The 23,299-nt window shown below is 45.6% G+C and overlaps 2 protein-coding genes and 1 long non-coding RNA gene across 5 annotated transcripts in view; 1 reads left to right on the top strand and 2 right to left on the bottom strand.

The window, feature by feature from the left end:
- Positions 1 to 23: 23 nt before the first annotated feature.
- Positions 24 to 13,054, top strand: ADPRM (ADP-ribose/CDP-alcohol diphosphatase, manganese dependent). Of its 2 annotated transcripts, none has more exons than XM_048819151.2 (4): positions 24 to 230; positions 1,742 to 2,396; positions 8,966 to 9,082; positions 10,883 to 13,054. In XM_048819151.2, exons 2-4 carry the CDS (start codon positions 1,766 to 1,768, stop codon positions 11,176 to 11,178), a joined length of 1,044 nt encoding a protein of 347 aa, XP_048675108.1. In that variant the 5' UTR covers positions 24 to 230; positions 1,742 to 1,765; the 3' UTR covers positions 11,179 to 13,054. The 2 variants fall into 2 exon arrangements, with proteins under 2 accessions (XP_048675108.1, XP_048675109.1); XM_048819152.2 differs by lacking the exon at positions 24 to 230 and adding an exon at positions 373 to 453.
- Positions 13,055 to 13,084: 30 nt separating this feature from the next.
- On the bottom strand, positions 13,085 to 17,665 carry LOC142069058 (uncharacterized). Its single transcript, XR_012664932.1, has 2 exons — positions 16,565 to 17,665; positions 13,085 to 15,888 (listed from the first exon to the last, which is right to left on the bottom strand). It is a non-coding gene; the product is annotated as an uncharacterized LOC142069058 (long non-coding RNA).
- Positions 17,666 to 20,811: 3,146 nt separating this feature from the next.
- TMEM220 (transmembrane protein 220) overlaps positions 20,812 to 23,299 on the bottom strand; it is a 29,421-nt gene continuing 26,933 nt past the window's right edge. For both annotated transcript variants that reach the window (XM_048819199.2, XM_048819200.2), the window contains exon 6: positions 20,812 to 22,012. In XM_048819199.2, the coding sequence (XP_048675156.1) occupies positions 21,880 to 22,012 (133 nt within the window). In that variant the 3' untranslated portion in view covers positions 20,812 to 21,879. The remainder of the gene's footprint in view (positions 22,013 to 23,299) is intronic.

Here is a 23,299-nt window from a genome sequence, read left to right as displayed (position 1 = left end):
CGGCGTCACCGCCAACTAGCCCCGCCCCCTCCCAGCTTCTGCCGGCGTCGTTCAGTTTCCGTCCCCGCGGGCGCCGGCTGGCCGCGGCCACTGGCCGTAGCGTTGCCAGTTCCGGGAGCTCTCATCGCATGACAGCTCCACTGACAGATTAATGTTTAGTTCCTGGAGACTCCAGGACAGTCATGGCGGGCTAGTAGCCCTAGACCGGGGCCAAGCGCGGACAGAGCCAGGTTCGTAGTTCGCCGGCTTGCTCGGTGCGGAGGGCCCGGAAGTGGGCTGGGGGTCCGGGCTAGGGTTGCCACCTCTCTAGTTGCTGGTAACCGGACCCCTGAGGTCCCGCCCCTGCCCCGTCTCTTGCCCCAGGGCCCCCAGCACGCACTGGATTGTCCCTCCCCTGCCCTGGGGCTCGAGGGGGAGCTGCTGCAGCCCGACAAGGAGCCTGCCCGCCTGCAGGTAGGAGGTGGCCCCAGCGGAGAGGAGCTGGGGTGAATGACCCGGCGCCTCCCCCCTCCCTGCGTAACCGAACTTTTGATGTCCGGTCAGTACATCTGCCTGGACACTACCAGGTCCCTTCTCGACCGGACTTTCCAGTTGGAAACATTGCAGTTGGCAAAACTTTTTTCCTTGGGAAACGGGTTAGAACTAGAAACAACATCAGTTGAAGGGTGATGTCACTGTCCCACATTACAGTGGAATGACGTCACGCCAGAGATTGTGGAAGTGACATCATAGCATGGTGACTTGTGTTACCATGACAACGTTACTATGATTGTCATTTTAACCCTCCCGTTTGGCCCAGAACAGATGACCAGCCACTGCCCCCCCACTAGGCCTTGCTCTTTCCCAGAGGCTGCCCCTGCCCCATGCAATGCCTGGCACCGAGCCAAGGCACAACCTGTGGCAAACGAGGCTGGAACTGTGTTTCCACAACTGACCTGGGGTCCTGGAGAACTGGGCTTCATCCCTGCCTCTGCTAGAACCCCGCTTAACCAATCAAACTAAACCCTCCACGGCTGGCCTCTGGCTGCATGATGCACCTTTCTGGGTGCCCAGCTTCAACTGCTGGAGCCCTGGTTTGTAGAAGTTCTGAGCACAGTACTGGGAACCTTGTGTGTTCAAAAATGATGAATCGGCCCTCAGAAAATCATGAAATTGGCTTAAAAATCATGAGAGTTTTAAATATAAAAGTTGGATTCTTTTTGCCTTCTGGTTTTTAAGCCATTGGGATTCCCAGCTTCAAGCTTTTCTCCTCTACCATGAGAGCTAATTGTCTTTTAAAATCAGTTCAAGCTAATCTGGGACCACATTCTTAATAAGTAGGGTTTATTTTTTAAACTCAACCTTAAGTCTGAATTTCTGGGGTTGGTAGTGCTTATTTTGGGGATAATTACAACATCCGTACAATGTTTTTACCCTTAAATTACTGATACATATTCCCAACTTGAACTCTAGTTTAACTAGTTTTTAATCTGGAAATGTCACATACTGAAGGAATATTACATGACTATTACTGTACAAACATGCAATCCCCTGCCCCCTCTGCCTTTTTCAAGAGTGGCAGGCTCCTAGTGCTTCTGCTTTTTTCTGAAGTGACAACTCATGCCAAAGAGTTCTGCAGGTCTCTAGCTGCATAAAAAATGAATCTGGAGAGATGTCTCTGTTTCTTCTGGGTGTTGGAGCTGATTTTATTTCTTTTAAAGCACCCAGCTTTTTTTGAACTGAGTCTTTCTTCCTGCATTAGATTTTGGGAGCCTGGTTGACAGTTATGGATGCAACTCCTACCTGGGGATCTGGAGCCTTGACCGGCAACTCTGAGATGTGCTTTTCCTTTGGAGTCATAGCAGATATTCAGTATGCTGATCTAGAGGATGGTTATAACTTCTGGAGGTCCCGGAGGAGATACTACAGACACAGCCTTCACCTTCTCCAGAGCGCAGTTGATGAGTGGAATAAGGAAGACAGTCAACTTGAATTTGTACTGCAGCTTGGGGATATTATTGATGGTTTTAATGCCCAGCATAAAACATCAGAAAGTGCTCTGAGAAGAGTTATGAACAAGTTTAAAAAGCTTAGAGCCCCAATCCATCACACATGGGGAAATCATGAATTGTACAACTTTACTAGAGACTATTTAACAAAATCTGAACTTAACAGTAAGTCTTTAGAAGACCAGATCTTCCTTGGCTCTGCTGCCAGAAGCCAGGACTCTCCTGGAGACACTGCTGAAGAACATTACTATGCTTATCATTTTAGCCCAGTCCCAAAATTTCGGTTCATTTTACTTGATGCTTATGATTTAAGTATCCTTGGGAGGGATAAATCGACCCAAAAATATCAGGATTCTTTGAAGCTGCTGAAGGAGAAAAACCCAAATGAGAATCTGAATAGTCCCACAGGTATTGCACTGCCTGAGAGAGATTAACATGTGTTCCCAAAATTCTGCTTCAGATAATATTGCTCTTCATAGTAGAAAGACTGATAATTAATGTAAGATATGTTACTAGGTGATAAATCAGTGTGAGCTTCGTTTGATCCTACAAACCAGCCCTGAGTAAGGGTATGTTCTTTTCCCATAATATACACGCAAAATTCCCACTCTTGGGCATCAACTTACTTTCTTAGCTCTTAGATTTGTCGTGTGAGGTACTGGCCATTAGGCACAAGTCTCTTCTTCGAGTTCTATACCAAGACATCATTATCTTTTTTCAGTCAGGAAAACTTCTTTGGGGCAACAGTCCAACGTGACATATGCCGTTGTACTCACCCCTTTGTTTAAAAGGCATTGTCTTTGGGTCACCCATACAGTTTCCAGAGCAAACTTTGACTGGGCAGTGTATGTTCAATGCCATCTGAATAATCTGTTTCATTCAAATAACTCTCCAAGGACTAGAATTTCATAGATATTTAGGTCAGAAGGGACCATTATGATCATCTAGTCTGACCTCCTGCACAACGCAGGCTACGGAATTTCACCCACCACTCCCGCAAAAAACCTCACACCTATATCTGTGCTATTGAAGTCCTCAAATCGTGGTTTAAAGACTTCAAGGAGCAGAGAATCCTCCAGCAAGTGACCCATGCCCCATGCTACAGAGGAAGGCGAAAAACCTTCAGGGCCTCTTCCAATCTGCCCTGGAGGAAAATTCCTTCCTGACCCCAAATATGGCAATCGGCTAAACTCTGAGCATATGGGCAAGATTCATCAGCCAGATACTACAGAAAATTCTTTCCTGGGTAAGTCAGATCCCACCCCATCTAATATCCCATCACAGGCCATTGGGCCTATTTACCATGAATATTTAATTACCAAAACCGTGTTATCCCACCATACCATCTCCTCCATAAACTTATCAAGTTTAATCTTAAAGCCAGATAGATCTTTTGCCCCCACTGCTTCCCTTGGAAGGCTATTCCAAAACTTCACTCCTCTGATGGTTAGAAACCTTCGTCTAATTTCTAGTCTAAATTTCCTGGTGGCCAGTTTATATCCATTTGTTCTTGTATCCACATTGGTACTGAGCTTAAATAATTCCTCTCCCTCTCTGGTATTAATCCCTCTGATATATTTATAGAGAGCAATCATATCTCCCCTCAACCTTCTTTTAGTTAGGCTAAACAAACCAAGCTCCTTGAGTCTCCTTTCATAAGACAAGTTTTCCATTCCTCGGATCATCCTAGTTGCCCTTCTCTGTTCCAGTTTGAATTCATCCTTCTTAAACATGGGAGACCTCTCCACACGAGCATTTCTGCTTGGGAGCCAGCTGTACCTTTGTCACAGAGGATGATAAGTTTTAACATTCTGAGTATGCTCTGTGGTGCCATTATAAGTGCTGCAACGCCACATACAAGAGAGATTCAACACCTGAATTTTTTTCCCCCAAGACTTCTTTTCAGGGACGCCCCACACGGGTTTGTGCAATGACACTCAATAAGTACAATCAGATGCTTTAGCACAAATTACAATAGCCAGTTGAGCACAGTGTAAGGCATGTGGACAAGAAAAGACATCAGCAAGATGGGGGAAAAAAAATTCCAAAATTTCTGTGATGAATGATAGAGGCAGAACTTTTTTTCAGTGACAGTTTTGTTTCTTTTTTTACCTGGAGAACCACTGACCTAGATTTTGATTTGGAACTGACTGTAGTCCTTAGACTATGTCTCATTTCTTTCTAGACACAGAAATGTTTGAAGGTCATAGAGGTACTCTTTCAACTGATACGGCCTGACAATCCTGCAGCAAAAATCTTGGTAAAAGCCTTGTGTGTTTCCAGTTTACAAACAGCTGCATACTTGTTCTGACATACGTTTATTGAGCTTTTAGTGCCCTAGCATTAAAAAGGCCAGTCTCCTGGAGTGACCCCTTTAGTATGCCGGGCGCCCAGGACCGACAGTCCACAGAGGCAGGCCTATGCCCTCCTAGGCAGGGCCTTCGGCACCAGCTAGCTCTGTCTCTGTACATGGGTCCCTTCAGCAAATCCAACCAAGCCAGACTCCTGCAGGAGGCTTGTACTGTCCCTTTTAGAACACAGGGCACTCAGTGAGTTACAGCAATACCGGCAGTCATTTCAACACAATTTATTAGTCACCTGGCTACAGAATCTAAAAGTCCTTAGGTCAGCATAGAGAAATGAAAGGTAAAGCACAGCCAATTCTGGTTACCCCAGTGCGCAGCCAAGCTGTCGTGAACCCCATGCTCTGGCTCTGGCTCTCCCTCTCAGGCCATGTCTACACTACAAAATTATGTCAACCTAACTTACGTTGGTGTACAGGCACTGCATTTATTAAATCATTTATGTGTGTGCACACCTGGCTCCTTGTGTCAGAAGCGTGTGTTCTCACCAGGAGCACTTGTATCGATTGTATTATCAGTGGGGGGCATTGTGAGATGAGTCCTGAAAGCCAGAAACAGTCAACGTAAGCAGTGCAGTGTCTACACTGACATTTTGTCGACTTCATTACGTCGACCATGACTACATTGCTCGGGGAGCTCGTGTTATTAAATCGACATAGAGAGGCATTTCTATGAGCGGGAATCACATTTACGTAAAGACACTTCCATAGCTAGGCCGACACAAGGAAGCTTACATTGATCTATCTGTGTAGTGCAGACAAAGCCTCACTCTGACCTCTTTAATCAGTTCCCACATGAGAGTCCAGACTTCTAGAAACTAACCCTTTATTCCCCATCTCACATCTCTTTAGTCCTTTGTTCTCAAGCTGTGATCTTTGCTCAGCTTCCCAGCTGAGAGGTGGGAAAATCCATCTCCCTCTGGGTCATTGGTTGTTAGATGCCAGCGTCCTGGAGATTGGGTTTTTCATTGTCTTCTTGGATTTTCCATTGATCTGGGGTCAGCTTCAGCAAGTCCTTTTTAAGGGCCCATTCAGGCTCGGACAGGTAGGCAACACAGACATACATCTATGTCTCTTAACCTGCCCTAAGAGCAAACTTAGTCCTTTTTCCCCTACTGGGTAGCCACGCAAAATGTAGGGAAAACTTAGGCACACACAGAATTTATAAAAATATTTCAGAAAAGTCTCACTTTGTCACAACTTAACTTTAGCTTTGAAAGAGAATATGGGATCACTTTTAGTACTTCAGAGCCTATAGGTCAGCTACGGAGTATGCTCTGTCTTTGCGATGTTTCTTGATTGGGCCTTATTCTTTGCTGTACCCTCCCACTGTTCTTACTGCTACTTGCAATACATTTATCAGTTTAGCATGAGACATCATTGAGCTGTTTACTGTTCACGAGTGGGAATCCTATGTGTAATGCATCTTTAAAGATGGGCAAATTACTTCTGTAATTCTGCTTTTTTGAATATATCACACCAGATTCACCCTTACCTCCCCTGGGTTTGCAAGTCTGTCCTAAAAGGGTGTGTTGCTGTAACACCTTAAAGTTATTTCCATTCAGGAGATGGCCATTATCTTTTGAAAAATTCACACTCATGCTTTTGTTTAGTTTGCATTTTAGAGGAGCCATTGCTTCTCTCCTGTAGAGGGTACTAGACAATATGGTTGCCAGGCGTATGGTTTTCGACTGGAACGCCTGGTCAAAAAGGGACTGGGCCGCTGAGCGAGCCGTCAAAATTCTGGTCGGCGGCATAGTAGGGCTAAGGCAGGCTCCCTGCCTGTCGTGGCTCCACATGGCTCCTGAAAACAGCAGCATGTCTCCCGCTCTGCCTCCTAGGTGTAGGGGCAGCCAGGGGGCTCCATGTGCTGCACCTGCCCTAAGCACCACTCCACAGCTCCCATTCACCAGGAACTGCGGACAAGGGGAGCTGTGGGGGTGGCGCCTGCAGATGGGACAGTGCGCAGAGCTGCCTGGCCTCGCTGCCGCATAGGAGCCAGAGAGGGGACATGCCGCTGCTTTCGGGAGCTGCTTGGAGTAAGTGCCACCTGGAGCCTGCACCCCTCACCCCCTTCCCAGCCCCAACTGCCTGCCCCAGCCCTGATCTCCTGCCCCTCATTTCTGACCCAATCCTGGAACTCACATCCCCAGCCCAGAGCCTGTACCCCCTCCCACATCCTGACCCCCTGCCTCAGCCTGGAGCCCCGTCCCATACTCCGAACCTCTTGGCTCCACCCCCCAGCCTAGAGCCCCCTCTTGCACCCCAAACCCCTCATCCCTGGCCCCACCCCAGAACTCACACGCCCAGCTAGAGCCCTCACCGTCTCCTGCATCCCAACCCACTGCCTCAGCCTGAAGCCCCCTCCCACATCCTGAATTCTTCATTTCTGGCCTCACCCCGGAGTCCGCACCCCCAGCCAGAGTTCTCACCCCCTCCCACACCCAAGCCCCCGGAGCCAGCATGGTGAAAATGAGCGAGTGAATATGTGTGGGGGAGAGCGAGCGACAGGGATGGGGGATGGAGTGAGTGGAGGCAGGGCCTCGGAGAAGGGACGGTGGCAGGGCAAAGGTGTTCAGTTTTCATAGAATAACAGAGTTGGAAGGGACCTCTGGAGGCCATCTAGTCCAACCCCCTGCCCAGAGCAGGACCAATCCCAACTAAATCATCCCAGCCAGGGCTTTGTCAAGCCTGACCTTAAAAATTTCTAAGGAAGGGGATTCCACTACCTCCCTAGGTAACGCATTCCAGTGTTTCACCACCCTCCTAGTGAAAAAGTTTTTCCTAATACCCAACCTAAATCTCCCCCACTGCAACTTGAGACCATTACTCCTTGTTCTGTCATCTGGTATCACTGAGAATAGTCTAGCTCCATCCTCTTTGGATCCACCTTTCAGGTAGTTAAAAGCAGCTATCAAATCCCCCCTCATTCTTCTCTTCCGTAGACTAAACAATCCCAGTTCCCTCAGCCTCTCCTCATAAGTCATGTGTTCCAGACCCCTAATCGTTTTTGTTGCCCTTCGCTGGACTCTCTCCAATTTCTCCACATCCTTCGTGTAGTGTGGGGCCCAAAACTGGACACAATACTCCAGATGAAGCCTCACCAGTGTTGAATAGAGGGGAACGATCACGTCCCTCGATCTGCTGGCAGTGCCCCTTCTTATACACCCCAAAATGCCATTGGTCTTCTTGGCAACAAGGGCACACTGCTGACTCATATCCAGCTTCTCGTCCACTGTCACCCCTAGGTCCTTCTCTGCAGAACTGCTGCCTAGCCGTTCGGTCCCTAGTCTGTAGCAGTGCATTGGATTCTTCCGTCCTAAGTGCAGGACTCTGCACTTGTCCTTGTTGAACCTCATCAAATTTCTTTTGGCCCAATCCTCCAATTTGTCTAAGTCCCTCTGTATCCTATCCCTACCCTCCAGCGTATCTATCACTCCTCCCAGTTTAGTGTCATCCGCAAACTTGCTGAGGGTGCAATCCGCACCATCCTCCAGATCATTAATGAAGATATTGAACAAAACCGGCCCCAGGACCGACCCTTGGGGCACTCAGCTAGATACTGGCTACCAACTAGACATGGAGCCATTGATCACTACCCGTTGAGCCAAACAATCTAGCCAACTTTCTACCCACCTTATAGTGCATCCGTCCAGCCCATACTTCTTTAACTTGCTGACAAGAATACTGTAGGAGACCGTGTCAAAAGCTTTGCTAAAGTCGAGGAATAACACGTCCACTGCTTTCCCTTCATCCACAGAACCAGTTATCTCATCATAGAAGGCAATTAGATTAGTCAGGCATGACTTTCCCTTGGTGAATCTATGCTGACTGTTCCTGATGACTTTCCTCTCCTCTAAGTTCTTCAGAATTGATTCCTTGAGGACGTGCTCCATGATTTTTCCGGGGACTGAGGTGAGGCTGACCGGCCTGTAGTTCCCAGGATCCTCCTTCCCTTTTTTAAAGATTGGCACTACATTAGCCTTTTTCCAGTCTTCCGGGACTTCCCCCAATCGCCATGAGTTTTCAAAGATAATGGCCAATGGCTCTGCAATCACATCTGCCAATTCCTTTAGCACTCTTGGATGCAACGCATCCGGCCCCATGGACTTGTGCACGTCCAGTTTTTCTAAATAGGCCCAAACCACTTCTTCCTTCACAGAGGGCTGGCCACCTCCTCCCCATGCTGTGCTGCCCAGTGCAGTAGTCTGGGAGCTGACCTTGTTCGTGAAGACAGAGGCAAAAAAAATGTGTGAGTAGAAAGTTTGCAACCCTACTAGACGAAGCTGTGGCAGCTGTAATTCAACACAAGCAAAGGACTCATGTCCAAGTGCCAGCTCAGAAAGCCACTCATGAAGTTCTGGCCTGTGTTCTGCTAGGCTGCTGTGATGCAAGAGTGGGAATCCTGCGTGTGTGGCATTGTCAAAGCAAAATTACTAGTAAATCATTTTCCCTCATTTACTCATGAAGACTGAATTTTTGGAGGCACAAGATACATAAGAGCCTGTCAGGGGAAAGGAAGCTGTTTATCCTAAGCACAGATGTCCATAAAAAACCAAAGCAGGTAGGGAAGTAGCTATTTGGTGTGTGTGTGCTTGACCTTTCTTCATTACAGGACTTGCTGAACCCCAATTTGTAGAGTTCAATGGAGGATTTAGCCAAGCACAGCTGGATTGGTTCAATGAGGTTCTTACATTCTCTGACACTAATCAAGAGAAAGTTGTGGTTGTGGGTAAGTCTGCTTTTTGTATGTGTGAATGCATGTGAATTGAGACATCTGTGAAGGAATAAACCCAGTGATAAACTGATGGGATGCTGCACTTACTATAGGGGGTACTCCAATTTTTTCTGCTCATAGGATTTCCTACCAATACTTTATATTCTAGAGTAATTCAGTTTCCCCCTCACACATACATTTTTTCCAGAACAGGAGGAGGAGAATGTGCTGGACAGAGGCAAGAAAGGGGGCTTCAGATTTGAGGGGTCCTAGGTGGGGGGGGGGCAGTAGGCTGCTGCAGGGTATTGGAAGTTGCTGTTTTAGGGGAGCTATGGGGGGGAGGGATAGCTCAGAGGATTGAGCATTGGCCTGCTAAACCCAGGGTTGTGAGTTCAATCTTTGAGGGGGGCCATTTAGGGATTGGGGCTCTGGGCATGTGAAAGGCACTGTGCACCAAAAACACTGATCTGCTGTGGATCATGGAACAGCAGTAGCCACAGTGGGAGCTCTCTTCCTCTCCTCTCCCTGGGCTTTAGTTGACACCTCCACATAACTATGCAACTGGGCTGTGTGCCAAGCCACCTGCACAGCCAGAGCAAGGACATGGCAACTGAGCTGGCTGACCAGCAAAACCAGGTACACTCACTGAGGACGCTTCATAACTGGAGCAAGGACGTGCCCCACCCTGAAGCTAGTAACCATTTTACATCTGGTAAAGAGTGATGAGAACATTTTACACTATATGAGCTTTGTGAATAGAAGTGTAAATCAGAATGTTTTTCCAGCAGGGAGTGCTATAGGCCCCTCTAGAGGCCGCCATTATGATGCTCAGGCTTTGTCTACACTGCATCATTTACAGCCGTGAAGAGGCTCTACGGCGAAATAACTCCTGCTTCCGTGAGAGGTGGTCGCTGTGTTGGCGTGAGAAGCTCTCCCACCGGCATAGCGCTGTCTACACTGCTGCTTAGGTCAGTATAACTTACGTCGCTCAGAGGTGTGGATTATTCACAACCCTAAGCGATGTAAGTTATACTGAAGTAATTTGTAGTGTAGACATAGCCTCAGTGCGCAGTTTTAGATTTGATGTCCCAAGGCAATGGTCTTGTGAGCATAACTCAGCTGGGATTCGGTACCTAGATACCTTAGAAATACCTGAGAGATAGGAGTACTTGTGGCACCTTAGAGACTAACAAATTTATTTGAGCATAAGCTTTCGTGGGCTAAAACCCACTTCCTACTGTATTTTCCACTGCATGTATCTGATGAAGATATATACAGAGAACATAAAAATGGGGGTTGCCATACCAACTCTAACGAGACTAATCAATTAAGGTGGGCTATTAGTTGATTAGTTAATTCATTAGTCTCATTAGAGTTGATATGGCAACCCCCATTTTTTCATGTTCTCTGTCTCTGTTTGTGCGTGTGTATATATATCTATCTTCCTACTGTATTTTCCACTGCATGCATCTGATGAAGTGGGTTTTAGCCCATGAAAGCTTATGCTCAAATAAATTTGTTAGTCTCTAAGGTGCCACAAGTACTCCTCGTTCTTTTTGCTGATACAGACTAACACGGCTACCACTCTGAAACCTGAGAGATAGAGAGCGTTCTCATTATTCCATATGACTGGACATCCTGTGTGCAAAACCCCAAACTTAAAGAAAAGTTCTAGGGGTTTCACTGCCCCCCAAACCCTTAAGATTCCAGCATCCATAAGCGATTTCCAGATGGGGAGATGATATAAAACACTCTTATCCGGGGTTGTCACTGGTGATGTCTCTTACCATTATTCTGCTTTTTTTCCAACTGCAGGTCACATTCCCATTCATCCAGGTTCTACAGGGAGTGTTTGCCTTGCTTGGAATTATAAAGATGCCCTTTCCGTCATCCATTCTCATCAGTGTGTGGTGTGCTTTCTCGCAGGGCACCTCCATGATGGTGGTTATTATTTAGATTCTCACGGAGTCCACCATCTTACTTTGGAAGGGATTGTTGAAACTCCACCACAGAGCCAGGCCTTTGGAACGATATATGTCTATGATGATAAACTGGTATTAAAGGGAAGAGGTAGAATTCCAGACAAAGTAATGTATTATACAAAGCATTAGGATCATTGTAAATACAATTGTGCGTGATCCAGACAGTGCTCTGGAAATTAGTTAGTTTAGTAAATAACAGCTGACCATTGCAGCCATGGTGTTTCTGTTTATAGAAAATCTGCACAATGATGCTTACAGCCTCAAGCCTGATCAATAGAGCCTCAGTGCTGCCACCTTCGCCTCTCGGAGCTGTTCTCTTAGAAGCTTTACTTCCGCAAGAAACAAGGCCTAGCTTCCTGCTGTAGGGCAGGGAAGGGACAGCCAACAACTCGACTCAGGCTGAAATAAATGCAACTTGACCTGGACAACTTCTGCTTGAAAGAGCTAAGAGTGAACAATTTGTTATTTATTGTGGCACAAAAGACACCAACAGCGTTAAAGGGTATGTGATAACACTAGCAAGGAGTTATTAGTGCATCTTTATTCGTCACACTGTGTTATGAAATGCAAATCTTATCCCCATCAGGTGTGATTCAGCTTCTTTTCAAACACTAACATTGATGATATTCTTCAGCCTGCCAGTAGTTTGCTTCCTGAAATCAGCAGAAGTTGTAGATACCCTGCACCTCTAAAAACCAGATTCCTTTGAATGTTTTTGGTTTTTTGTCTAGGGAGTGGATTTACGATTTTATAGATGAAATGCTCAGGAACGTTATCCCTGTCACCTCAGGAAAGGATGCAGAAATAAAATTTCTAGATGCCATTAATGACTTCTTCTTAGATCTGTTAGTCCTGTAACCCACAAGGGGAGAGGCAAGTCTTGATTAAGTCCTCAGTGAAGCACAGGGTCTGCTCCAAGACGGGAATATAACTGAACCGCAAAGTAATAGTAAGAGGCCATAATGTAATTAAATTTGACATCCTTGCAGGGGGAAATATGCAAAAGATATCCACAGTCGCATCTATCTTCAAAAAGGGGAACTACACAGAAATGAGAAAGCTAGGTAAACAGAAATTAAAAGGAATAGTCACAACAGTGAAATGTCTGCAAGCCACATTGAAACTATTTAAAATACTGTAATAGATGTTCAAACTAAATGTATACCCCCAAATAAAAAAATAAAACAGTAAGATATGCCACCATGGCTCAACAGCAAAGTAAAAGAGGCAGTTACAGGCCATAAGACATCCTTTAAAAATTGGAAGTGAAATCTTACTGAGGAAAATAGAAAGGCGCATAAACTCTGGCAAGTCTAGTGTAAGTGTAATTAGGCAGCCCAAAAAAGAATTTGAAGACCTGCTAGCAAAGGCAGTACATCAGATGCAGAAAGCCTGCCAAACAATCAGCGGGGCCACTGGACAATCAAGGTGCTAAAGGAGCACTCAAGTAAGAGAAGGCCATTGAGGAAAATCTAATGAATTCGTTGCATCAGCCTTCACTGCAGAGGATGTGAAGGAGATTCCCACATGAGCCATTCTTTTTATGTGACAAATCCCACATTGAGGTGTCAGTAGGGAAGGTTTTGGAACAAATTAAACAGTAATAAGTTACCAGGGTCAGATGATATTCATTCAAGAGTTCTGAAGGAACTCAAATATGAAATTGCAGAACTGCTACCGGGCAGGTAGTTTTTGAGTGGGGTGAAACCTGGGGGTATGGAAGACAAATCAGACTCATGAAAGGGGTACAGTAGTCTGAAAAGGGTGAGAGCCGCTGTCTTAAATTACAGTTGTCCTAAGTCCTAATCGGGGTTTGGACAGCCTATTGTTAGATTCTGACAGTGTTGGTGGGTTGTCTTGGAAATGTGTTAATTAAAATACGAGAGAACCAATATTTACTTAGGGTATGAACACAGTTTTATTGAATAATTCTGTAGTTAGGAGGGTCTGCATATCATTCATATGCTTAATTATTCTAAAAAATAAATGCATATATAGATATATAGTCCATGAGCATTTTTTCAAAAAGCAAGTGCAATAAGCTAAATATATTGGAGTGGGGGGACTTTCAGAACAAAAATCAAAATTGTACTTGGAAGCTGTTCATCCCACCACCCCATTAGGCAGGTGGTGTTTAGCATGATGATGGCACTTTCTTCTAGAAGACTTTTTGCTTGAAGTCCTGTGATAGGTCTCACCTGCTCTATTCATAAAGTAGGACTGTACTTTAAACCAATGGTTGTGGTAAATTACGACTAATGGAGAGCTTAAATTATTTTTGATAGCTGGTATGGGTAAAAATATTAAGTTAAAGTTTTGTTTAGTTTGAGTTAAAACCTGATTAAAAATAAGTAGTGGTCAAAAGCACCCTTTTTCTTTTGTTATGAAGGCCACTGTTAAGAGTACTGCTTCATACTGATAAGTAAAATAAGCTATTGCTTTGATTTATTTTGTCTGTGATGCAGAATGCTTCTAGCAATTGGCTTCTCTGGAGCACTGTGCCCACCCACCCTATCTAAATTTGATGCAAGATCACATGTATCCTATACCTTCACAGCCATCTCATTTCCACCCATACCAGTTATAAAAATTGTTGAACAAGAGAATCTTGAATGCTCATGACTGTGCTTTCTTCATATACCACTTTCACTCTCATGCTATCACTGATCAGAAACTGATGAAAGGCCATGCAGTTCTCATGAGTTTTTTTTACTTTGCTTCTATTTGCAGTGTTGTGAAAGTGGTACGTACAGGAATAGTACAATGAGATTGTCTGCAGTGGTGGAGGGAAACTGAAGGTAGAGAGAAGAGGTGGTGAAGATTATTGGGTGAACAGGTGGGAGAAGACAAAACTAAAGAAGGGGATGACCAGTTGTCTAGTGCAGTATTTCCCAAATTCCCAAAGATTCTAGATGGATTTCCCCATCCAGGGCTGGATTAACCCATCACTGGGCCCTGGCCTGGGCAAACATATGCTATTCCTGGCCCACTGTGGGTGGGAGGTATGGAGCAGAGGGAGGACGGAGAGCAAGCCCACCCTGCAGCAGCAGCTCCTGTTCTACAGGACTAAGCCCAGTTCCTTGCTCTGGTGATGAGACCAGGGCATAGCACCACTTAAATTTGGCCTGGCCATCCCTGATTGATGCTGTGACCCTATGCTCCAGGTCACAATGCCACTCAAATTTGGCCCAACTGGCAGAGGGGAGCCTCCCATAACACGTGGAGTGGGAAGCCAGTCCCACAGGATAGGAGCAGCCACAGTGAGGTCAATGAGGAGCGGGGTCACTTTCCAACCCCTTCCTCTCAGGCCTTCCCTCTGCATTGTGCCTGGATTAGGGTTGCAGGGCTGGGGGAGAGAGGACATATATGTAATGGTGGGTCATTTTAAAAAAAGACAAAATGGAGTTGGTGGGTCGACTTAACAAAAAGTTTGGCAACCACTAGTCTAGCAATAGTATATCTGGTTCTCTTCTGTCTGAGCCAACTGTGGATGGAATACTCCTTTGGGAATGGGGGCTATGTCTTGTCTCCCCTTCTAGTGACCTCCACCTTGCCCAGACTAAAGGAGTAGCACAGTAATAGTTTTAACCTGGCTTTATTTTAAAAAAAAAAAATTAGACTAAAGTTTTGACACTTTGCTGAAATCCCAGCATGTATCATTCTGTGATGACATATTGAGAGGACCTCTTTAGCAAACCATACAGTGCCATTAGAGCCTAGTCCCCTCCCCTTCTTCTTTTAAAGAAAAAAAATAGCCATGTATGTATTATGTGCCACTTAGAGCCTAATTAATGGAATTATTTAGCATTTTTTTTAGTTTAGCGTAAGTTTAATTTTACATGAACTGCAAAGATAACACTTAAAATTATGACAGATTCTGTTGGCATATCATATGTTGGCATATGTTAAGGGCTGTTATAAAGGTATGTTATAAATAGATCTCCGTGAATCAGATTAATGTGCAGCAAGGGAGAGCTAGGTAATATATTAGGGGGATAACTTTCTAACTGTAAGGATAGTTAAGCACTAGAATAGATTTCGAAGGGAGGTTGTGAAATCCTCATCATTAGAGGCTTTTAAGAACAGGTTAAATAAACATCTGTCAAAAATGGTCTAGGTAGACTTGGTCCTGCCTTAGTGCAGAGGGCTGAACTAGATGACCTCTCAAGGTCCCTTCAAGCCCTACATTTCTGTAAGTGTGGTAATGTAGCCTATCGCTTAAATTAGCCTCTCTACCCGATGACTGGAGGAAAGCTAATGTAATGACAATTTTTAAGAAATGCTTCAGAGGTGATCCTGGCAATTACAAGCTGGTAAACCTAACTTCAGTGCCAGGCAAATTCTTTGAAATTATAGTAAAGAACAGAATTATCAGACACATAAATGAACACACTATATTAGAGAAGAGTCAATATGGTTTTTATAAAAGGAAATCGTGCCTCACCAATCTATTAGCATTATTTTAGTGTATAAAAAGCATGAGGAAAAGGTGATTCAGTTCATATAGTGTACTTGTACTTTCAGAAAGCCTTTGACAAGGTCTGTAGTGAGGCAGAATGGCCTCCCTCTGGTACAGAGGGGGTTAACTTCCCTTGGTAGGCACAGCTAACCCCCCCTCGCTCACAGGAAGTATAAGAGCAGGGCCCTGTACCTCAGTTGGGGCTGGACCAGAGAAGGAGGCAGATGTCCCTCCCAGGGAGTTGAGTCCTCAGCTGAGCCTGTGACCGGCAGCAGAGAGAAAAGGCAAACCACTGCCCCAGGAGACAGGTGGAAGGGCTGTCTGACCACAAGTCTGAGAGCCAGGTCCAAGTGATGATGGAGCAGCGCCAGCAGGAGCCCCTAGGAAGTAGCGCAGGGAAACAAGAAGTTGGTCTGGTTGTACTGCTGAGACGTGAGGCAACAGTCGCATGTGTCGTCCGATGTTCGGCTGCGTGCATGTGTTCCCTCTGTGTGCCGCACTGGCTCTGACCAGATAGCCTGTATAGCAGGCTCCGATCAAACTGCCCAATAAGACCACCAGACTTGGTTTAGGCCAGGTTTATTACCAATGAAGCATGGTGCTAATGCCCCGGGCTCAATGATTACAGGTACACTAACATGTATGCCCGTGATAATGGATGCAGCTGTCAGTGGCGGGACTTTCCACTGCCCCCTCGGCTGGACAAAGACACTCCCTCTGAGATACATCTTTATGACACTGATACAAACAAGTTACGCATCAGCTTTGATGTAAGGGAGAAATAGAGGTCTATAAAATCATGCATGGTGTGGAGAGAGTGATAGAGAAGTATTACCCCTTCACATAATACAAGAACTAGGGGTCACTCAATGAAATTGATAGGCAGCAGGTTTACAACAAACCTAAGTACATCTTCACATAATGCACAAACTGTCGAACTTGTTGCTAGGGGAAGTTATGAAGGCCAAAAGTATAACTCAGTTAAAAAAGCATTAGATACGTTCATGGAGGATAGGTCCATCAATGACTATTAGACAAGATGGTCAGGTATAATACCCCATGCTCTGGGTGTCCCTAAACCTCTGCCTCCCAGAAGCTCGGACTGGAAACGGGGTGGATCCTGTTCTGTTCATTCCCGCTGAAGCATCTGGCACCAGCCACTGTCGGAAGACAAGATACTGGGTTAGATGGACCCCTGCTCTGACCCAGCATGGCCATTCTTATGGATTTAAGTACTTAATGTTAGGAACCTTGTTTTGAACATTTTTGTCTTTGTGGACATGGGCACTGAAACAGGAGTGCCAGAACAGAGAGGGCTAGAGGGCCATGGTCCCATCACTTTTAAAAGTGGGAGGGCTACACCCTCCCTCTTTACTGGCTGTAAGGTCAAGCAATGGGAGGAGGAGGGAGCAAGCGGGGCAGGGCCTCGGACGGGAAGGAATGGTGCAAGGGCAGGGCCACGGTTCAGGCACCAGTGTGCCCTTCCCCATTTTTAGGGAGCTTCCACTGCTCCTGCATGGAGAGATCTGTGACCTTGTAAGGGAACCTGTGTATATAAAGTCTGCTGCAGTTTCCACGGTATACATCTGATGAAGTGAGCTGTAGCTCACGAAAGCTCATGCTCAAATAAATTGGTTAGTCTCTAAGGTGCCACAAGTACTCCTTTTCTTTTTGCGAATACAGACTAACATGGCTGTTCCTCTGAAACCTGCTATTCTTGTGTCACTGTGAGATAACGAAAATCTTGACAGGTGCCAGAGAAAGTGGAGGGAGTACAAACCCACCCCCCTGGGTGCAGGATGCATGTTACTGCACATGTCAGAGTCCCATTAGAGTTTCCTCAATACTACTGGGGAAGAGGAAAATGGGCCAGATTCTCACCAGCTTATCCTGGTGTAAAACTGGAATAAATCTGTATCTTGCTGCATTTACTCCACATTTACACTGGCGTATGCAAGATCAGAAGGTGGTCAATAAGCACGTTTATAAGCCTAACAAAATTCTGAGCTAAGCCAGTGGTTCTTACACTGGGTATGAATATACTGCACTTAAAAACCCATGGCTCGCCCCTGTCAGCTGACTCAGGCTTATGGGCTGTTTAATTGTGGTGTAGACGTTCAGGTTCGGGCTGGAGCCTGAGCCTTAGAACCCTCCCACTCCCAGGGTCCTAGAGCCCAGGCTTCAGCCCAAGCCCAAATGTCTACACTGCGATTAAACAGCCAGAGCTTATCAGCTGACATAGGCCAGTTGCAGGTGTCTAATTGCAGCATAGATATACCCCCTGAGCTATGCAGAGCTCCTTTTTCAATGAAGCTGTGACAAAGACAGACTAACACGGCTGTTACTCTGAAACTTGTAATTAGGGGATTGTGTCTATATACAATTTACGAATTCCCATTTAATATTATAAACTCTCCGTATAGATTATCAATCTATAAATGCCATTTTGATTGTGAGGCTACTCTGCCTTCTCTGCTGACCTTTTACCTTCATCTTGGACAGAAATTCCAAGGACTAACAATGAAGGGTTATTAAACCTTGACTATTCTCTATGCACATGGAAGCACCTTTGTAGGATGTCACAGCTGTATGAGCCTGAATGGATCACTGAAAAGGACTGGAAAATCTGAGAAGCCCATGCCAAACCCAATCCCCAGCACATTGACACCTAGCAACCAACAACCCTCTCAGCAGGGAAACCGAGCAAAGACCCCAGCTCGAGATCAAAGGACTGGAAGGTGTGAGGCAGGGGATAAAGCGTTGGTTTCTGGAGGAAGGGATAGACACCTGGGAACTAAGAAGGTGAGAGAAAGTGCATGAGAGCTTGAACATGGGTTCACAACAGCTGAGCTCTGGGATAACTAGCATGGACTATGCTTTCCCAGGCATTTCTCTGTGCTGATTTAAGGATTTTCAGATTCCGGAGCCCGGTGACTAATAAATGGTACCTTGTTTTGCAAAGGCTGGCTGTGTCACTGTAATACTCACTGACAGCCCTACACCATGAAGGGGACAGTACAAGTCTCCCACATGAGTCTGACTGGGCTGGATTCGCTGCAGGGAGCCACGGAGAGACAGAGATTGCCGGTGCCAACAGCCCAGTCTTGAAACCCACAAAGCCTGTAGACTGCATGCATCCTTGGGGCTCAGCCTACTAAAGGAGTCACTCCCAGGAGACCTGTTACAGGCTGGGACAGAGACCAGACCCTGTGACTCCATGATGACAAGGGCATAGAAGTGTTTTATTGTTTTTGTCTAAATCTGTACATTTCTTGGGGTATCTAAAAAGTAATTGTGTTAAACTTTTGCAAAACCTGTGTGTTATGCGCATCGGTTATCACATAGCCCTGGAGAGAGAAACCGTAAGCCAGACTGCCCACAAGTTTGGATCACTGGGAAAAGGTTTACTGAGGTTATCAGTGTGTCTTGTGGGGTCAGAACCAGCCAGGATATGGGGCTGGGCCAGCTGGACCACCAGGTCCACTTATCTAAAGGGGCAATAGGTAGAGTCTGGGCCCAATAAGCATGCCTGAGGGACCAAAGACTGAGACAAACCTTGCTGGATTCTTCCCAGAGCAAGGGAAGCTTAAGAGCACATGGTTCCCCATTAGGACCCAAACAGCAACCTGGTGAGCATCTAGCAGGGGGAGCTGTACCAGAGCTAGGACAGAATGTCAGTCTTCAGACAGTGACTCTTCCTGCTAAGTCTAGCCAAAACCAGGACCCTCTTAGGACTTCATGACCAACTAAAAAATATCTGCCCCCTCCCCACAACCTCCGTACAACTGACTCGTGTCCTCCTTTGTTGAGTGACTATTTACTGAAAACTAAGCTATGCTCAAATTTGCAGACAGCTCCAAAATTAAAGAAGGGGAGCAAATGCACAGCAAACAGCAAAGTGAGCTGTTGAGAAGAGAAGAGACTGACTGTCATAAATATAAAGGGAAGGGTAACCACCTTTCTGTATACTGTGCTATAAAATCCCTCCTGGCCAGAGGCAAAATCCTTTCACCTGCAAAGGGTTAAGAAGCTAAGGTAACCTCGCTGGCACCTGACCCAAAATGACCAATGAGGGGACAAGATACTTTCAAATCTGGAGGGGGGGAAAAAGGCTTTTGTCTGTCTGTGATACCTTTGTTGGGAACAGATCAAGGATGCAAGCCCTCCAACTCCTGTAAAGTTAGTAAGTAATCTAGCTAGAAAATGCGTCAGGTTTTCTTTGTTTTGGCTTCTAAATTCGCTGTGCTGGAGGGAATTTGTATTCCTGTTTTTGTGTCTTTTTGTAACTTACGGTTTTGCCTAGAGGGATTCTCTATGTTTTGAATCTGACTGCCTGTGAGATTATCTTCCATTCTAATCTTACAGAGTATTTCTTTTATCTTTGTTCTGTTCTTCTAATAAAGTTCTGTTTTTTTAAGGATCTGATTGGGTTTTTAGAATCTTAAGAAACCCAAGCTAGTCTGTGCTCAATTTGTTTATTCTCAAGCCTCCCCAGGAAAGGGGGTGTAAGGGTTTGGGGGGATTGCTGGGGGAAAGAGGAAGTCCAAGGGGTCCTTTTCCCTAGTTCTTTTTTAAACCGCTTGGTGGTGGCAGGATACCCTAGTCCAAGGGCAAAGATTTTGTGCCTTGGGGAAGTTTTTAACCTAAGCTGGTAGAAATAAGCTTAGGGGGTCTTTTATGCGGGTCCCACATCTGTACCCCAGAGTTCAGAGTGGGGAAGGAACCTTGACACTGCCCCTCAAACGAAGTATTGTGGATTAATGATGATTGTTTGCTATTATTTTTTACAAGTGAACGTTTGTCAGTAGAGAGTGAAACCTGAAGTCTTGTCTTTCAGAGAAACTCACAAAGAGTTGCCCTTTTTTCAAAATAGCCATCATCTTCTGTTATCCTCAGTTAGGATGCTCTCTTTCAAAATGGTGACTGCCTCCCATTGTTCCCCATGAGAAAGAATCAAAACCGAGCTCAGGGAAGATGGTATGCAGGCTTTTGGGAGGCAGAGAGGAAAGCTGTGAGGAGCAGTGGCAGTGCCATATTTCCTGAGGGCAGCTTCTGGCCTCAGTCCCATTGAAAACAATATGAGATGGCAACCATTTTAAGAGACAGTAGGACTTCATGGAATTTGCTGTAGACCATTTATCAGTGCTGCTGCACTTCCAATTATGAACAGCAAAAAATGGCCAATACCCTTAAAATATTTCTCCAAATGTAGTCAACCTCCCTAAAATCTCATGCACAAAGAGTCTGTGTTATTGCATTATCATCATCAATAGGGACAAAAAAAAAGTCTTGACATAAGATGCTAAATTTCTAAAAATACCCATTTAATTTTAACTCTAACATAATTACTCAAATACTTAGAAAATTAATTCTGTATTCAAAGGGCAAATGATTAAGCTTGGAGAGGACATACTGTATTTGTCATACACAAAGGCTGAATCCCTGCTTTTAATACAAAACCAAACTTAACCTTAACTATGAAACTGCAATTGGTGCCTCCGTAACAGACGAAGCAGACAAAGGGTAGGAAGGAAATAAAAACAGCTTGGTGTAATGACTTGGTTTAGGTCACACAGGAGGTCAGTGGTGGAGTTGGGAATAGAATGCAGGCCTCTGACTCCTAGGCTGGTGTCCTAGCCACTGGACTATAGTACCTGTCAATCCTTCCCATAGTCCCATGTCTTCGCTGGCCCATCAGTCAGTAATAAAGACTACAACAGCCATACTTGACACCTTTAATACTTTGTGGAGAAGATTTCTAAGAAATTTGTGATTCAGCTGAGAAGCAACTCTGCAGTTCTCCAAAAACCTTCTGAATTTCTTGTCCACTTTCAGCCTAGGTATGGCAGAGACTGAGCTCTTCTCATTGACTAAACAGACAGAACAGCTACCCCTGCTAGTTGTTTCAGGTCTCCCAGCAGCCATTGATATCACTGCCCATAAGAGTCTGGCTGCTCACCTGCAGGCCCTGAGGGAGGAGGAGAGGATCACATTTGAATGCTTCTGTCCTTTCTAGGAGTTCCTAGCAGACGCTGCTGTACAATTGTTCATCCACACTAAGGGCACATATTTACCAGGATCTAGTCTGCCCCTGCTCCTGTTCATTGTGGTACTGGAGGAGACAGTGATACAGGGGCTGTGGTGTCATCACTACGTGAAGGACACAGTTTGAAATCCACAGGTTGGTCCATGGAAAGAGGAGATGGATGGATAATGATAACAAATCTCAAACCGCGCTGTTTGAGGCAGCAATGTGCTCTTGGGCCATAGTTGCAGTTCCTGTTGTTCTGATACCAGTTTTCAACTGAGAACCGAAAGCTGAAGGCAAATAGCTGTTTGAATATTTATTGTGTGTGTTTGTTCCTGCCTGGTTAAATCACAGTTTTGCAGTGAGTTGGCCAGGATGATCGCATCTCTGAGTTCATGTAAATGTAAAGCCATGTTACAAAGGGGAAGAGCGAGAGAGAAATTGCGACCATCAGACGAATTCCACCCAGGGGATTTCTGGAAAGAACAAAAGACAGTTGTGTTATTTCAGATCAAACCCAGCTAGCAACAGAGGTGTCTGGGTCTGGGGTGAGGCTCCTCATCAGACTGAGGAGCCTGGAGAAAAGCAGTGCTGATGAGCTGCAATCAGCGTGCCACAAAACCTCTCTGGCCGCTGCTGCTGTAAGTGGCTTCTCTGAAGCGCCTGCTCCCAAACTCTGCCTTTACTGTGACAGGCGAACAGAACAGGCAGCAGCACGGGTCCAGGAGCCTGCCCACTTGTTCCCCTTCTCTGCTCTTTTCCAACCTGCACTGAAGAGCTGCTCAGCTGCCCCAAGTCCATGTGGCTACATCCCCCTCAACTTTTAGTGACGGACACCAAAGACTCCCTTCCTGCAGCCACAGCAGCACAGAGACAGACCCCTGTTCAGCAAGTTAGAATCCAGGCAGTGTCAGAGCAATGGGAGGCAGAAAGGCAAGAATTTCAACCTGGGGCAGAAAGCAGCCAGATTTTCCTAGACTGATAGTTTGGGAGTACTACTTTTTTTTCCAGCTTCCACATGCAGATTCCCCAGACTATATTTTCACTGGGCACACACCAAAATATAATTCTTTGTGACCTGGTGTAAATGAGGCAAACACACATGATGCACCTCCATGGCTGCATCTTGACTGACGGGGGAAGTGACGACCACAAGGAACAAAGACTGAGTTAAGAGTATTTTTGTGTTTGTTTCTTTTTGAAATGGGGTATATTTTAGTCTTAAAGTGAGGCCTAATGGCACGCCCTAACGGCAGGCATACTCTTTGCACCCTTCAGTACGCTAGGTCTGGGCTCTCCTTGATTTGAGGAACTGCGCTGAGATTTTGTGGTGTGGATAGAGATCACCACACTTGTGCTGGGTCTGGATTTGATTTTAGCTCACCAGAAAAGCTTATGTAGTAACACACTGTGCCATTTAACCCTTCTCTACACAAATAACAAAGCAGATGGATAGTCTCTATTGCTACTTTCCTTTAAACACTGGCTCCTGGCCTATTACAGAAACTGTTTCCTTGCAGTGCATGGCATGCAGGTACTGCTCTCTAAAGATAACATCTCTGCAGGGCTCCTGGATCTTCTCTCTTTCATTCTAATGGAACAGCCCTAACTCTTAAGGCTTTCTGATGGATGAGAGCAGTATTAGTGGGACAGAGCCCCTACTGGGCATCACACACCACTCTTTTTAGGGCAGTGGTTCTCAACCAAGGATACATGTACACCTGGGGGTAGGCAGAGGTCTGTCAGGGGGTACCTCAACTCAT

The sequence above is a fragment of the Caretta caretta genome, chromosome 14 (assembly GCF_965140235.1).
Source record: "Caretta caretta isolate rCarCar2 chromosome 14, rCarCar1.hap1, whole genome shotgun sequence".
NCBI classification, from domain to species: Eukaryota; Metazoa; Chordata; order Testudines; family Cheloniidae; genus Caretta; species Caretta caretta.
Note: the sequence above shows the minus strand (reverse complement) of the source record. Positions and strands in the feature narration are given on the sequence as shown.